Source organism: Aquarana catesbeiana, linkage group LG13, assembly GCF_042186555.1.
Source record: "Aquarana catesbeiana isolate 2022-GZ linkage group LG13, ASM4218655v1, whole genome shotgun sequence".
Taxonomy (NCBI): Eukaryota; Metazoa; Chordata; class Amphibia; order Anura; family Ranidae; genus Aquarana; species Aquarana catesbeiana.
This window is the reverse complement of record NC_133336.1, coordinates 162,163,657-162,177,859: the sequence shown is the minus strand read 5'-3', so window position 1 is coordinate 162,177,859 and position 14,203 is coordinate 162,163,657. Positions and strand designations below refer to the sequence as shown.

General features: G+C 43.2%; 1 protein-coding gene across 1 annotated transcript; it reads right to left on the bottom strand.

Annotated features, from left to right (window-relative positions):
- Positions 1-383: 383 nt before the first annotated feature.
- Positions 384-1,319, bottom strand: LOC141116556 (olfactory receptor 10A3-like). The gene has a single exon (XM_073608954.1). It carries the CDS (start codon positions 1,317-1,319, stop codon positions 384-386), a length of 936 nt encoding a protein of 311 aa, XP_073465055.1.
- Between the last annotated feature and the right edge of the window lie 12,884 nt (positions 1,320-14,203).

Below are 14,203 nucleotides of genomic sequence, written 5' to 3'. Positions count from 1 at the left end.
TCGTCTGATCCCATTCACATCAACCCCCCATAGTGTCCTCTGTTTTCCCTCCAACAGTGTACCCACACCCCCCCCATACACACAACGCTGTGTAGGTAAAACTTACCTGCCATTGTGTGTGTTCATCTGGGCAGAGATCAGGTAATGGCATAGTGCTGGGTAGAAGGCGGGAGCGGAAGCTGCCGACATTCATAATAGCAAGCTAGTGATTGCTTGCTAGGACCGCCTAGCAACTAATCACTGAGCAGCTCCCGCCCTTCGCCCTCCATCCAGCTCCTGCCTCCCGCTGGGGGGAGGCAGAGCTATGCTCGCAATCCACCCATCCCCCCCCCCCCCAAGTCGACCCATGGTGTATAGCCCGGCCATGGGTTTGCTTTAATAGATCACTGGAATATGTGTTTACATATGTGTTTTTGTAGATAACTTCTTATTTCCTGGTTTCTTACACTATATATTAATGGGTTGATAAGTGGGGTAAGTATAGTATACAATAAGGATATTAATTTGACATCACCAAGGTTGTTTTCTCCAGCTGGAACCATATATATGGCTATTAATGTCCCATAATATGTGCACACGGTAACCAAATGGGAACTGCATGTTGAAAAAGCTTTTTGTCTTCCTGTTGAGGAAGTAATTTTTAAAATGGCGACAAATATACACATGTAAGATATGAAGATTAACACAAAGGGCAAAAAGATGACTAATATGGCAAATGCAAAGTCCTCCCACATTACAACCATGACATCTGAAGTTGAAATCTGTAGGATAGGAGAAATATCACAGAAGAAATGGTTAATGATGTTGGAACCACAGAACTTCAGCTGGAACAAAAAAGCAATTTCACTTGGAATTAGAATAAAACCAGTAGCCCAAGAGCAGAAGATCAAGCTGAAACACATTCTATAATCCATCAATGTGGAGTAGCGCAGTGGATGGCAAATGGCCAAATATCGGTCAAATGACATTGTTGTAAGAATTAAAGACTGGGTGAAAATTGCAAGGCTATGAAAATAATATTGAATAAAGCAGCCCTGGGGAGATATCACACCACCTTCTTGTAATACGATATATAACATTTTAGGTATAATGTTGGTGGTAAATAACAGGTCTGCCAAAGCCAAGTGTTTAAGAAAAATGTACATGGGAACATGAAGCAGGTGATTTATAGACACCAGAAAAATAATCAGAATATTTAAAAATAAGATGGCAATATAAACAAGAAGGACAATGTTGAATAGTAGAATGTTAATGATGTAGGTATTTTTAAAACCAAGTAGCAGAAACATTGTGACTTCAGTCTCATTGAGTTTACACATTCTTGAAGGAAAGAGAAGATACTATAAAACTGAAAGAGATGCACTTATAAGACTGAACTTTTAAAATGTCAGTTAAATTAGTGCACTAAATAACCGGTTTCTTTAAAAAAAAAAAAATGCACAAATTAACTAATATGTTGAAAAACAAATTACCAGTCAGGATGGAGTTCACAATTTTTACAGATTCATAAGTCACTGCACATTTCCATTCAGCCACAGTTTTGTATATACGCATTTAATTTTGTAAAGCTGCTTCTTTATCAAAAGTCCTCACTGCTTATTTTTATATCTAAGAAACAGTCAGGAATAGCTGTTGATAGCCCTTTACAACTATGGTTGAAAATATACCTGTAGTTAGATGCAGACATAGTTATAGTCTACTTAGCTAGATATATTTTCATATTAACTACATTATTGCTAAGTAATGTGTAAGTGTAACACTTCCAGGTATTTATTACCGCTTACAGTACCACCCCTGACAATACCTCCATTTGCTTTTTTCGCCAGAAGGACAACGCCTTTTTTCTTCAGCTATAGCCATTTCTTTGATCTTACCTTGCACACAACAATGCATATAGAACAATATGAGCCCATCCTATAAGTATTTACAATGAATGCATGACTGGATTAAACTATATTATATATCTCCTTGAGTTTCAGCTTTGAGAACACAGTTACCCTGTAGTTTAAACAACCATGGTTCTGTTTTCTGCCAAACTCATTTGCCCAACCCCTCCCAGTCATACATGAACTGCCAATGTGTCCACAAAAAAGGTAGCATTTTTGTAAAAATTTATGAATTTCAGTGAAAGCTTACAAAACTCAGTAGCTCAAGCTGAAATGTACACACACAAATTAGACAAAAATTAGTGCAGTGACTCATCCCCTTAAAGTGGTTGGTAAGGATAAAGTTTTTTTTTTTTTTACCTTAATGGATTCTCTGCATTAAGGTAAAAAACCTTTTGGGTGCAGCCCCCCCCCCACCCCCCAAATACTTTCCTGACCCCAATCTCAATCTGGTGCTGCTGTCTTTCCCTCCTCCCAGTCAAATCCAGTGATGGGGGGTGGGGCCAAGCTGCATTGTGTGTGTCAATAGATGCACACAGTGTAGCTCAGGATTGATCCTGCAGAAGTGCCCCCATAGCAAGTGGCCTGCTATGGGGGCACTCAGCAAGGGGGATCTGCCAGGAGTGCCCACAGTGGATCCCAGAGGAGGAGGATCGGGGCTGCTCTGTGCAAAACCATTACACAGAGCAGGTAAGTATAACATGATTTTTTTTTTTTAAGAGACTTTACAACCACTTTAACTCCACCATGCATTCATCTAAGGTTGCATTGCATCTAACTACTGTTGTACTCTTTAAACACATCTATAGGGCTCTAGGAGTTCTTTGTCTTGTATTTATTTTTTATTTGTAAAAATTGTATATATAATAAAGAACATATATTTCTTTACTAAACAAAAAATGTATTTGCAAAAAAACCTCATTTCCTTTGCCTTCATGGCTTAAACACAAACATGAAACATCATTAATCAGAAATACCTGAAAAACATCCATTTATACTTAATCCCAATCATAAAAATTGACATTTAAACAATAATTACACATAGGGATACTTACTGTTTATAGTTAATAGTTTTCTGTTTAAGCTAAAGGCATTCAAAATGCACTTACATCCAGGAATAACTAATATTCCAAATGCTAATGATGTATGAAACATCTGTTTTGTTTGAATCTTTTATTGTGTCATAGGTTAGAGTTGACAACTTTTATATACTCTTATGAAACTAATTATTATAGACCTTATGTGCACTGTCCCATAATAATTCCCTTAAGATCATCTAATGATCATAACAGAAAAACAATAACAACAACTAGTGTAATTAAATGTGAATTGCTAGCAAATATAACACATCCTCTATTCAATACTCCACGTGCCACAAGGGAGTAAAAGCAATTAAGCAAGGTCAAATCCTTCTCAAATGCTGTTTTAGATTTGCAAGCAAAAATGCTCTAAAATGATATTAGGGTTTGCTATATGTCTAAGGAATTCTTGGCAGTCAATATTTCTGCCAGAATAAAGTGTCTAATTGATATTTAGTAAAATCAAATATGGTCAAATGCAGAAGAATATATAAAGACATATCTATCTGTTAAAGTATATCTAAACCCTAACTAGGTAACAAATCATGTACAATTAAAAAAATGCATTTTCTTTTTCATGTAGTATTATTTTCATGGGCTGAACTCTTCCTGACTAGGCCATATTACCAAAACTTTTTTCTGCACTACTCCTCATGGGATGGGCATTGTGGCTGAGCCCAGAGAAATTTTTGTTACCAGGTTACAAGCCTAACTGTTGCACCTGCACTGCAACTTATTTATTTTCTATTATTTGTTTTTCTTCACGTGTCTTTTTATCGCTTAAATTGGAGAGTGTGGGTATTTGGGCCTACCCTGAAGTCTAGAGGGGGTGTGTGTGGCCCTTAGGTTCCTTCCTCCCTGCCATGGGGACCTCTCTTCAGGGGAGCACCTCACCTAATGCTTGTTGATTGGCTTCAACTGACCACAAGGAGTGGGGTCCGCCAGGCCTTTAGGATAGGTGGACTTATCAGGAGTGTTGTGCCCTGGGGTATCAGGGAAGGGCCCTTCCTCTTTGGGAGGGGGACCATATGACACAACCTAAGTGCTCTTTTTTGTGTGCACTTTTTTTGTACACTTTGGTGTCTTGTTTTTGCACACCGTGGGCTTGAAAAAGTAAAAAGAAAAACTTCCTGACTTTTTTAGCCACTTTCTGTCTAGATTAATTTGTTCCAGCATCAGCTACACATCATTGCTCTGATGGTGACAACTCTGGACCATGCTTGTGCAATGTGACAGCCACATGTACAGTTATGAGTTATGATTTACAAGTACCAACTTAATTCAAACAATATACATGTGGTCACTGTGTCATGGGTGCACAGGTTTATCAATCTGAAATGTTCACGCATCATACTTGTGCACACATGCCTTAAAAAGAAAGTGAACCCTGGTGGGTTTTACTTCCTCTTTATTTCCCTGCAAAGGTAAAGCATAATGGGCTACTATGCATCGCATAGTAGCCCATTATGTGTCACTTACCTGAAACTGAAGCCCCCGATGTCACCGTTGTCCCCACTAGCAGGGAGCCTCCATCTTTGCCCCTCTTCCTTCCGAGGTCGCGAACTCCGGCTCTGTGACTGGCCGGAGTCATGTGACGTCACTCCTGCGGAGCTGACAGTCACGGCATGACCCATATTAGAAACAGCAGGATGTGCCCTTTCTAAAGTGCGCATGCGCTGATAACATCGGCGCGTGTGCCGTTGTCATCGGCGCTCGGCTTTTTCGTGAATATTTCCTTAACAGTGGAGGTTCAGGAGATATTTCCAGCACCTACAGGTAAGCTTTAATATAGGCTTACCTGTAGGTAAAAGTGGTTGTACAGGGTGTACAACCATTTTAATAATCTCAGTTTAACTGGATGTGTAAATGTTAAAGCATTCAATATTTCAAATTTTTTTGCTACAATAAACTCTGGTCATGAAGGGTTACCAGCAACCTTGTTGTGGGTCATACGTTTTCTGTTAGAATTTGAGATCGCATTACTTCCCAGTCTTTGATCTTTTGATGAAAGCTTTTTGAGTTTATTTGCTGTATATTAGATTGGTAGACCGCTGACTACTCTCTAATGCCCCGTACACACGGTCGGACTTTGTTCGGACATTCCGACAACAAAATCCTAGGATTTTTTCCGACGGATGTTGGCTCAAACTTGTCTTGCATATACACGGTCACACAAAGTTGTTGGAAAATCCGATCGTTCTAAACGCGGTGACGTAAAACACGTACGTCGGGACTATAAACGGGGCAGTGGCCAATAGCTTTCATCTCTTTATTTATTCTGAATCAACGGATTTTGTTGTCGGAAAATTTTATATCCTGCTCTCAAACTTCGTGTGTCGGAAAATCCGATGGAAAATGTGTGATGGAGCCCACACACGGTCGGAATTTCCGACAACAAGGTCCTATCACACATTTTCCGTCGGAAAATGCGACCGTGTGTACAGGGCATAAGGCTCGATTCACATCTATGCATGTTGCTTTTAAGCGTTTCTGCAGTGTTTTTTGCGGTGCTTGCCGCATTTTTGAACAGCGTTTTTACATTGTTTTTGCGTAGTTTTTGCCGCGTTTTGCGGGAGGGTTTTTTTACAGTTTTTTTTATACTGTATACAGTGTAAAAAAAAAAAAGCAAAACGCGTCAAACGCTGTAAAAACGCTGTACTTGCGTTTTTGATGCTGGTCCATTGAATTCTATTACATGCAAAACGCTGCATTTTGCATGAAAAAAAGTCCCTGACCCTTTCCAAAAACGCAGAGGCACAAAAATGCATTGATGTGAACATGTTCCATAGGAACCCATGTTAAAAAATTCCCATGCATTTCTGCAAAATGCACCAAAAAAGGCATGAGTGTGAATGGAGCCTAAGTTAGCCTTATTTTCTTGCATTATTAGTGTAATTATAAGCCAACAGAGGAGCACTTATTCAGCAATTATTCATTTTAGCTTTTCTTATTTTTTATCTTAAACAGGTGATGACTCCTTACCTACATATTGCCCATTTGGTGCCAGGAACCAGTGAACATTGATGAACATGAACATGGTACAATCAACAGGTGATCTTGAAATGTATTGTCATCTGTATTCTGCAAATCACTTTGTACAATAGGAGAACACTAATAATAGATGTACTTTACAGTGTGATTCTATCCATCTTTGGAGAATTGAAATGTCTTTTGATGTTGATGGATTACGTTCTAGTTTAGGGTGGAAGAATGATCTATAATAATTCTATTTTATTATACTATCAATCTTTTGTATTGTGCATGCAGCACTACCCCGGAAGCAGCCACTGGTATATTTGGTCCTCTGTTTTTCATTTGGCCCTAATCGGTACTCCACTCTTGCTGACACCACCGAATTACCTTGGCTGGGGAGTCTCCAAGCAGTCACACAAGAAAAATACACACACACTGTGATAAAATAAAGGACCAGGATGTATTAATAGCAATAAAGAAAAATAGTAGATAATACAACACCTCAGACAGGTTAAACAGCAGGCTGAATAAAGCAACACAAGAACAGTACAGTAAGCAAAAATGCTCTTTAAAGTGTGGCCACCCATCCTGCAGGACTGAGTATATAAACGATAGCCCTCTGAATGGGAGATCACTCCCCAAGTGAGCTGTGTAAGAATAACAAGGAATTGGACTGGCTAGCTCAGTTGTAGGCCCTCAGTCAGGTGAGTCTAGGTTTAAACCCAGAAAAATCCATCAAATCTCCTGTACACCAGTACTTCTAAGAAAGATGGTCCCTGCCGGCTTAGTTGGGGCCCTTATTTTGGCAAACAGTGAAGGCTGCAGTTCCCTTAAGATGTGGAGAAATAGGATAATTCCCTTTAAGAAGAAAAGTGGTTGACACAGTTCTCTTTAATATGTGAAGTTGGAGGGAAGGGTCAACTTAAGATATTGAATTGTAAGCTAAAGTTGAATTGTGGCTAATGAGCAGTTTAAAAGAAGGGGGGGATTGGTAGGCATGCTTCCCCTTAAAGGATGAAGCTGAACTTAAGTGGCCAAACTCCCTCCTTAGATGGTTTAAACATAAATGGATGCAGCTACAATGACAAGATTCTGCCTAGCAGGGAGCAGAGGGGTTAACTCAGTTCAATAACCTGCAGGAAGTGAGTATGAAGGCAGATGAAGGGTGGCAGTCTGCAGCAATAAATGGCACTGCCATATGTGTCACTTGTAAATGCTATGCTGAAGAATGTCTTTGAACTCAAAGAACCTGAATGTTTGCAACTGAATATGAGGACGGGTGGGCCATGGACCCTCTTACCCATTTTTTTTTTTTAGCAATCAACAAAGCCCCCTTTTCTTTTTGGAGATGTGGCTGTGATGGCGGCAACTCTCACACCCCTGCAGCTGACACGTCTCCTCAGAGCAGCCTCTTGCTTGATTTAACAGTGATCTCTTCAGCTTCCCCAGCAGCTCTGTATACTTCAGCTCAACCCAGTCCAGTGTGCAACAGCACACTCACCACAAACTCTCATACACTTCTTCCTCTTCAAAGTCTTTCCAAATCCCTCCATGTTGACGGGCTTTTGTTTTTATATGCTCCCGCACCTTGGTGATTGCTCCTGGACTCTAGTTAATTTCAACTTTACTGTGGAGAAAATTCTGCTTTCCACCAGTCTCTAAACACCTGTATTTGGGCTATAATGAGCAGAAATGCAAAACACTGCCATGTTGTGGTTAAATACAAATCTGCATTCACAGTAACAATGCACAGTGTTACATGTACCATATTTGTTTGACAGGTTATTGCATGGGGTTCTGTGGTACTAATGATACACTATGTTACCAAAAGTATTGGGACACCTGCCTTTACACGCACGTGAACTTTAATGGCATCTCAGTCTTAGTCTGTAGGGTTCAATATTGAGTTGACCCACCCTTTGCAGCTATAACGGCTTCAACTCTTCTGGGAAGGCTGTCCACAAGGTTTAAGAGTGTGTCTGTGGGAATGTTTGACCATTCTTCCAGAAGTGCATTTGTGAGGTCAGGCACTGATGTTGGACGAGAAGGCCTGGCTTGCAGTCTTTGCTTTAATTCATCCCAAAGGTGTCTTATCGGGTTGAAGTCAGGACTCTGTGCAGGCCAGTAAAGTTCTTCCTCCCCAAACTCGCTCATCCATGTCTTTATGTGCCTTGCTTTGTGCACTGGTCCAAATCATTTGGTGGAGTGGGGATTATGGTGTGGGGTTGTTTTTCAGGGGGCTTGGCCCCTTAGTTCTTAGTTCTGTCTGGCCTGTAGTGGTCTGTGCATTCCTCCATGGATATGTGTCTCCAGACCATCACTGACCCACCACCAAACCAGTCATGCTGATGTTACAGGCAGCATAACATTCTCCATGGCTTCTCCCATTCAGGTCTGTCACATGTGCTCAGGGTGAACCTGCTCTCATCTGTGAAAAGCACAGGGCACCAGTGGTGGACCTGCCAATTCTGGTGTTCAATTGCAAATGCCAATTGAGCTCCACGGTGCTGGGTAGTGAGCACAAGGCCTACTAGAGGACATCGGGCCCTCAAGCCACCCTCCTGAAGTCTGTTTCTGATTGTTTGGTCAGAGACATTCACACAAGTGACCTGTTGGAGGTCGATTTGTAGGGTTCTGGTAGTGCTCATCCTGTTCCTCCTTGCACAAAGGAGCAGATACCGGTCCTGCTGATGGGTTTAGGACCTTCTACAGCCCTGTCCAGCTCTCCTAGAGTAACTGCCTCTGTCCTCGAATCTCCTCCATGCTCTTGAGACTGTGCTGGGAGACACAGCAAACCTTCTGGCAATGGCACGCATTGATGTGGCTTCCTCGAGGAGTTGGGCAGCGTGTGCAACCTCTATAGGGTCTAGGTATCGCCTCATGCTACCAGTAGTGACACTGACCCTAGTCAAATGCAAAACTAGTGAAAAACAGTCAAAAAAGATGAGTAGGGAAAAGAAATGTCAGTGGCCTCATCTGTAAAACCATAATCTGCTGATTAAAATGTGTTACTTTGCAGTTCTGAAACAAACATCTGCATCAGATTACATCTGCTAATTAGTCAGTTAAAAAACAGTGCTGGTACACCTTAACGAGCTGATGCACCAACCTGACTGACATGAATCATGGCTCCAACACGAGAGATGTCAGCTTAAACAAAGGTGAGGATTATAAACTTCTTCAAGAAGGTAAAAAATGTTGCAAAAGATGTTGGTTGTTTCCAGTGTTAGCTGTGTCTGGACCAAGTACAAATCAAATGGGAAGGTTGTTAAAGGACGCCGAAAAGGCGTTTGACAGGGTGAACTGGGGATTCACGACGGAGGTGCTAAGGGGGATGAGTCTGGGGGAACGCATGATGGGATGGGTTGCAGCATTATACGCGACACCGAGAGCGAGAGTTAAAGTAAATGGCACACTGTCGGATTATTTGCAAATATGTAATGGCACAAGACAAGGGTGTCCATTATCCCCTCTGTTGTTCGCCATCATATTAGAACCATTTCTTTGCAAAGTGAGGGGAAATTTTGAAATTCAGGGGGTACGGGTTGGACCAGTTGAATATAAAGCCTCGACTCTAGTGACCATTACACGTATTGCAGGTTCACTTCTCCCTCTTCTTTCACTTGCAAGAGATATGCACCCTTTATTATGAATGCCAAGGCTGGAATTCCACTCTGGGAGACAATCAATTGCTAACCGCAGGAGACAGCACTTTGCCAGATTGACTGCCTAGAGTTTGACATACCCTGTCTTCCTGGGCTACAGAATGGTCTTCCTCATTTATCCTGAACAGAGAACATATTCTATTTTATTTTTTATTTTTTTATTTTTTATTTTTTCTATTCTGCATGTGCTGCTAGTTTAATCCACACATCTGCTCACCCACAATGGTCCGAAATGAGAAGGTTCGAAATAACCTTTGTTGGTTGGAACGCTATTTTTCTCCTAACTCTTAATGGCGGCGGAGTCTCTCGTCACCTTACGTGGACAATCCTCTCCACTAAGGGTCTACACCCACTGGTTCACGCTCCCTGAACTTGGGGTTTTATTTTTCTTTGTTGATGTTTGGGGAACAAGGCATTCCTAGGTTGGGGTGGGGGATGCGGGGTGGGGGGCGGGGTTTAATGCTGGGTTTGTTTTTGTTAACACTATTTTGTTGTTCCAGGTGCTTTAGATATGACACATGTTTGGTACACGCTCCCTTTTATTGGGTGTTAATGCTTGGGGAACAAAGCATTCCTTGGTTGGGGTGGGGGATGCGGGGAGGGGGGAATGTTCTTGGGGGTTTTTCTTTTTGTTTTTTTTTTGTTTTCTTTTCTATGTGCTTTGGAGTGTCGACACGGGGAAGGTTTCTAGATATTGGAGTGTGCATGACAATTTATGTAATTGAGTGTGCGGATGCTGATCCCTCGGGCTGGGTGATCCGTGTACCCCTATCAATTCTACCACCTAATGGCTGAACTTAAAGTAATCTCATGGAACGTGCGAGGCCTTAATACTGCAGTGAAAAGATCCCTAGTGTTCAAGTTCCTACAAAAGCATCAACCGCAGATCTGTATCCTCCAGGAGACACATCTGCAGGGTATCAAAACCATTTGCCTTAATAAGACTTGGGTCGGCCTACATTACCACTCTACATTTTCCACGTATGCCCGTGGGGTCAGCGTCTTAGTACACAAGACAGTGCCGTTTAGGCTTCTGGAAGTCAAAACAGACAAGGAGGGTAGATACGTAATTTTATATGCTAACATATATGACAAAACTGTGGTATTAGTCGGATTGTATATTCCCCCTCCAGCTAACGGTAGTATTCTTCATGAAATCAAGCAAACTGTGGTACAATATGATACAACTTTTGTTTATTTACTGGGAGATTTTAACATGGCCCCCTCGGTGGAACAAGATAGGTTGCACCAGTCGGCTCGTGACACTCCGGACCTCAGACAGTGGGCTGATCTTTATGCCCTCACTGATGTCTGGAGACACATATACCCGACCTCAAAGGTATTTACTTGCCACTCTGCTTCTCATAAAACTCTATCTCGAATTGATCTGATATATGCCTCATGCCCTGCCTTACAATTTGTTAAAGACATTTCTGTGCTTCCCAGGGGAATCTCTGACCACACGCCCCTCTGCCTGACGTTGACTTTGACTGCCCCCCCGGGCCCCCGGCTTTGGAGGCTGTCCAAGTTCTGGGCTGACGACGAGCGACTACAGGAACCCCTCACAGCAGCCATTTGCAATTTTTGGACGGATAATGTGGATTCTGCCCCACCGACCGTGCTGTGGGACACCTTTAAGGCTTGGGCTAGAGGGGAGTTTATGACCAGTATTGCTCGCCTTAAACGTGACTCCGCTCATGAATTGGAGGAACTTGAGAGACGGGTGGCTATTCTGGAGGCTGACTTTGTCGCTAACCCGGGAGATGACCGATATAGGGAGTGGAAACGGGCTCTATGCAGACTCTCCACAGCTAGGATGGCACAAACGGATAAAGCGCTACTCTTTTCGGCTCAAAGAGTGTTCGAACATGGGGGGAAAAATGGGAAACTCCTTGCATGGTTGGCTAAGGGTAATATCCCAGCTACCCCTATTGGTTCCATCAGGGACAGTTCCGGCCAGTTACTCACATCCCCCCAAAATATTAACACTCGTTTTCGGGAATACTTCCGAGAGGTTTATTCCTCCAGGTCTGGGGCGTCTGACTCAGACCTGGCCAGGTTTCTAGATTCACTATCCATCCCTAACTTAACAGTGGAAGCCAGGGAAGAATTGGAGAAGGATATCTCGCTAGAGGAGATTCAGGTCGCTATGGGACATCTCAAGGGGGGGAAGGCTCCTGGAGCAGATGGCCTACCATCTGAAGTCTATTCCAACTTCAGCGAAATTCTAGCTCCTAAATTAACCTCGCTATTATCTAATTTTATGGCCCTAGAATCTTTACCAGAGTCCATGAACGAGGCAGTAATTGTGTTGATTCCCAAGCCGGGTAAGGATCCGCTAGAGTGTGCCTCGTACAGGCCAATATCGCTACTTAATGTAGACGCCAAGATCTTTGCGAAAGTTCTGGCTATCCGCTTATCTCACGTCATAGAAGACCTGATCGGTATAGATCAGACTGGATTTATGCCTGGCAAGGGAACCGATATCAATCTGAGGCGTCTCTTTCTTAATCTTACCATTTTACATGACAATGTAGGGACCAGAGTTGTAGCCTCTCTCGACGCCGAAAAGGCGTTTGACTCTGTGGAGTGGAACTATTTGTGGCTGGTATTACAGAGATTTGGGTTTGGCCCTAAGTTTATACATGGCATTCGATTGTTGTATCAGGCCCCCAAAGCTAGGGTCCGTACAAATAATTGGGTCTCGGAGCCCTTTGATCTATTCCGCGGCACGAGACAGGGCTGCCCGCTCTCCCCCAGCCTGTTCGCTCTGGCATTGGAGTCACTGGCAATCTCAGTCAGGAGTGCTCCGGATGTCCTGGGCTTGCGGGTGGGTCTGTTGGAAGAGCGGCTGTCTCTGTACGCGGACGACGCGCTTCTATACCTGAATGATGCGGGCCCGTCTCTCCTTGCGGCCTTGAGAATCTTTGACAACTTTGGGGGGTTATCTGGTATAAAGATCAACTGGACCAAATCAGTACTGTTCCCTCTGGACGTCGCAGCTGCCTCTGGGCCATCATCCTCCCCACTAAAGTGGGTGACGGAGTTTAAATATTTAGGGATAGTGATCACGAAAAACCCATCAGACTTTATAATTAAAAATTTGAGCCCTATCGTGAGTACGTTGCGTGCGAAGTGTTTGGCCTGGGCTGACTTGCCCTTAAATCTATTGGGACGCATCAACCTCCTTAAGATGATGATACTTCCTAAATTCAATTATGTTTTTAGAAATTCCCCGGTATGGGTCCCTGCTTTGTTTTTTAGGGAGGTTGGTGGTCTGGTGGGAACCTTTATTTGGAGGGGTGGGAACCCCAGATTGGCGCGCTCCACTCTGTGGCTGCCTGCCTGTTTTGGAGGATTAGCCCTCCCCAACTTTCAGGTCTACTACTGGGCGGCTATGTTGGTGTCGGTTTACTGGTGGTTTCAAGGTTCTAAAATGAATGCGGTAGTCTGCCTTGAGGCAAACTATTTGGGCTCCCTTACTGATCTACGTAACTTTCCCTATCGAGGTCCGGGTGCGTATACGCGAGTTCCCGAACCCACTCGGGCAACGTGGAGGGTGTGGGTGGCTGCAAGACGTAGATTCCTCTCTCCGGGTCAGTTATCGCCAGCGAACCCGCTATGGGGAAATCCAGCTCTTAAACACTTCCGGACTGTGCCTGACCCACAGCTTTGGGCCAGGTTGGGCATTACAACTATAGAACAAATTATGCCCAGAGGGGAATTGCTCTCTATCACGGAAATAATGACTAAATTCCAGCTGCCCAGAGGGATGAGGTTTAGATGTTTTCAACTAAGACATGCGGCACGGGCTCAGTTTCCTCAGACACCTTTGCTTCAGGCAGATCCCATTGAGGAGCTATTGGCGTCTGGAGATGTCTCTAAGCCCCTTTCCACCTTGTATGCTGTACTCCTGGGTAAGGACTCTCCTAAAATAGCAAAACTATGGGACAGTTGGCACACCGACATTCCATCATTAGACAGAGAGGATTGGGAGGAATGTCTAGATAATGGCCCTAAACTGGTGATTGCATCCAAGGATAAATTAATCCAGGTCAAATTTATACATAGGACTTACTACACCCCACAGAGACTCCATCGCATATTCCCTGACAGAGACCCTATGTGTAACAAATGTAAGTGTCAAATTGGAACCTTTTTCCACATGTTCTGGGAATGCCCATTGATAGCAACATATTGGTGTGCAATATTTGCAGAGATAAATTCCAGGTTGCAAATATCCATACCAATCACTCCGGAGTTGGCCCTTCTCGGGATTCATGACAATGAACAAAGAGCCTATCATTTAAAACTGCTTGTTTCCTTTCTACTTTATTATGCCAAGAAGGAGATACTGATGAAGTGGACAGACCCCTCACCCCCGACCGTGTCGGCCTGGGAGGCACAGATTGAGGCAGCTATACCTATGTACAGAATCACATATATCAATCGAGGTTGTCCATGGAAATTTGAGAAAGTGTGGACACCTTGGCTCTCATCTTAGGGAACCACAGTGGATTTATGTATTATGTGGGGGGGAGGGAGGGGTAGTCCCCGGATACATGAGGTACTTTTCTCTGTGATCCTCTTGTCTAAAATA

What these genes read in the sequence shown, in the direction of transcription:
- LOC141116556 (XM_073608954.1), bottom strand. Translation starts at nt 1,319, where the DNA reads ATGTGTAAACTCAATGAGACTGAAGTCACAATGTTTCTGCTACTTGGT.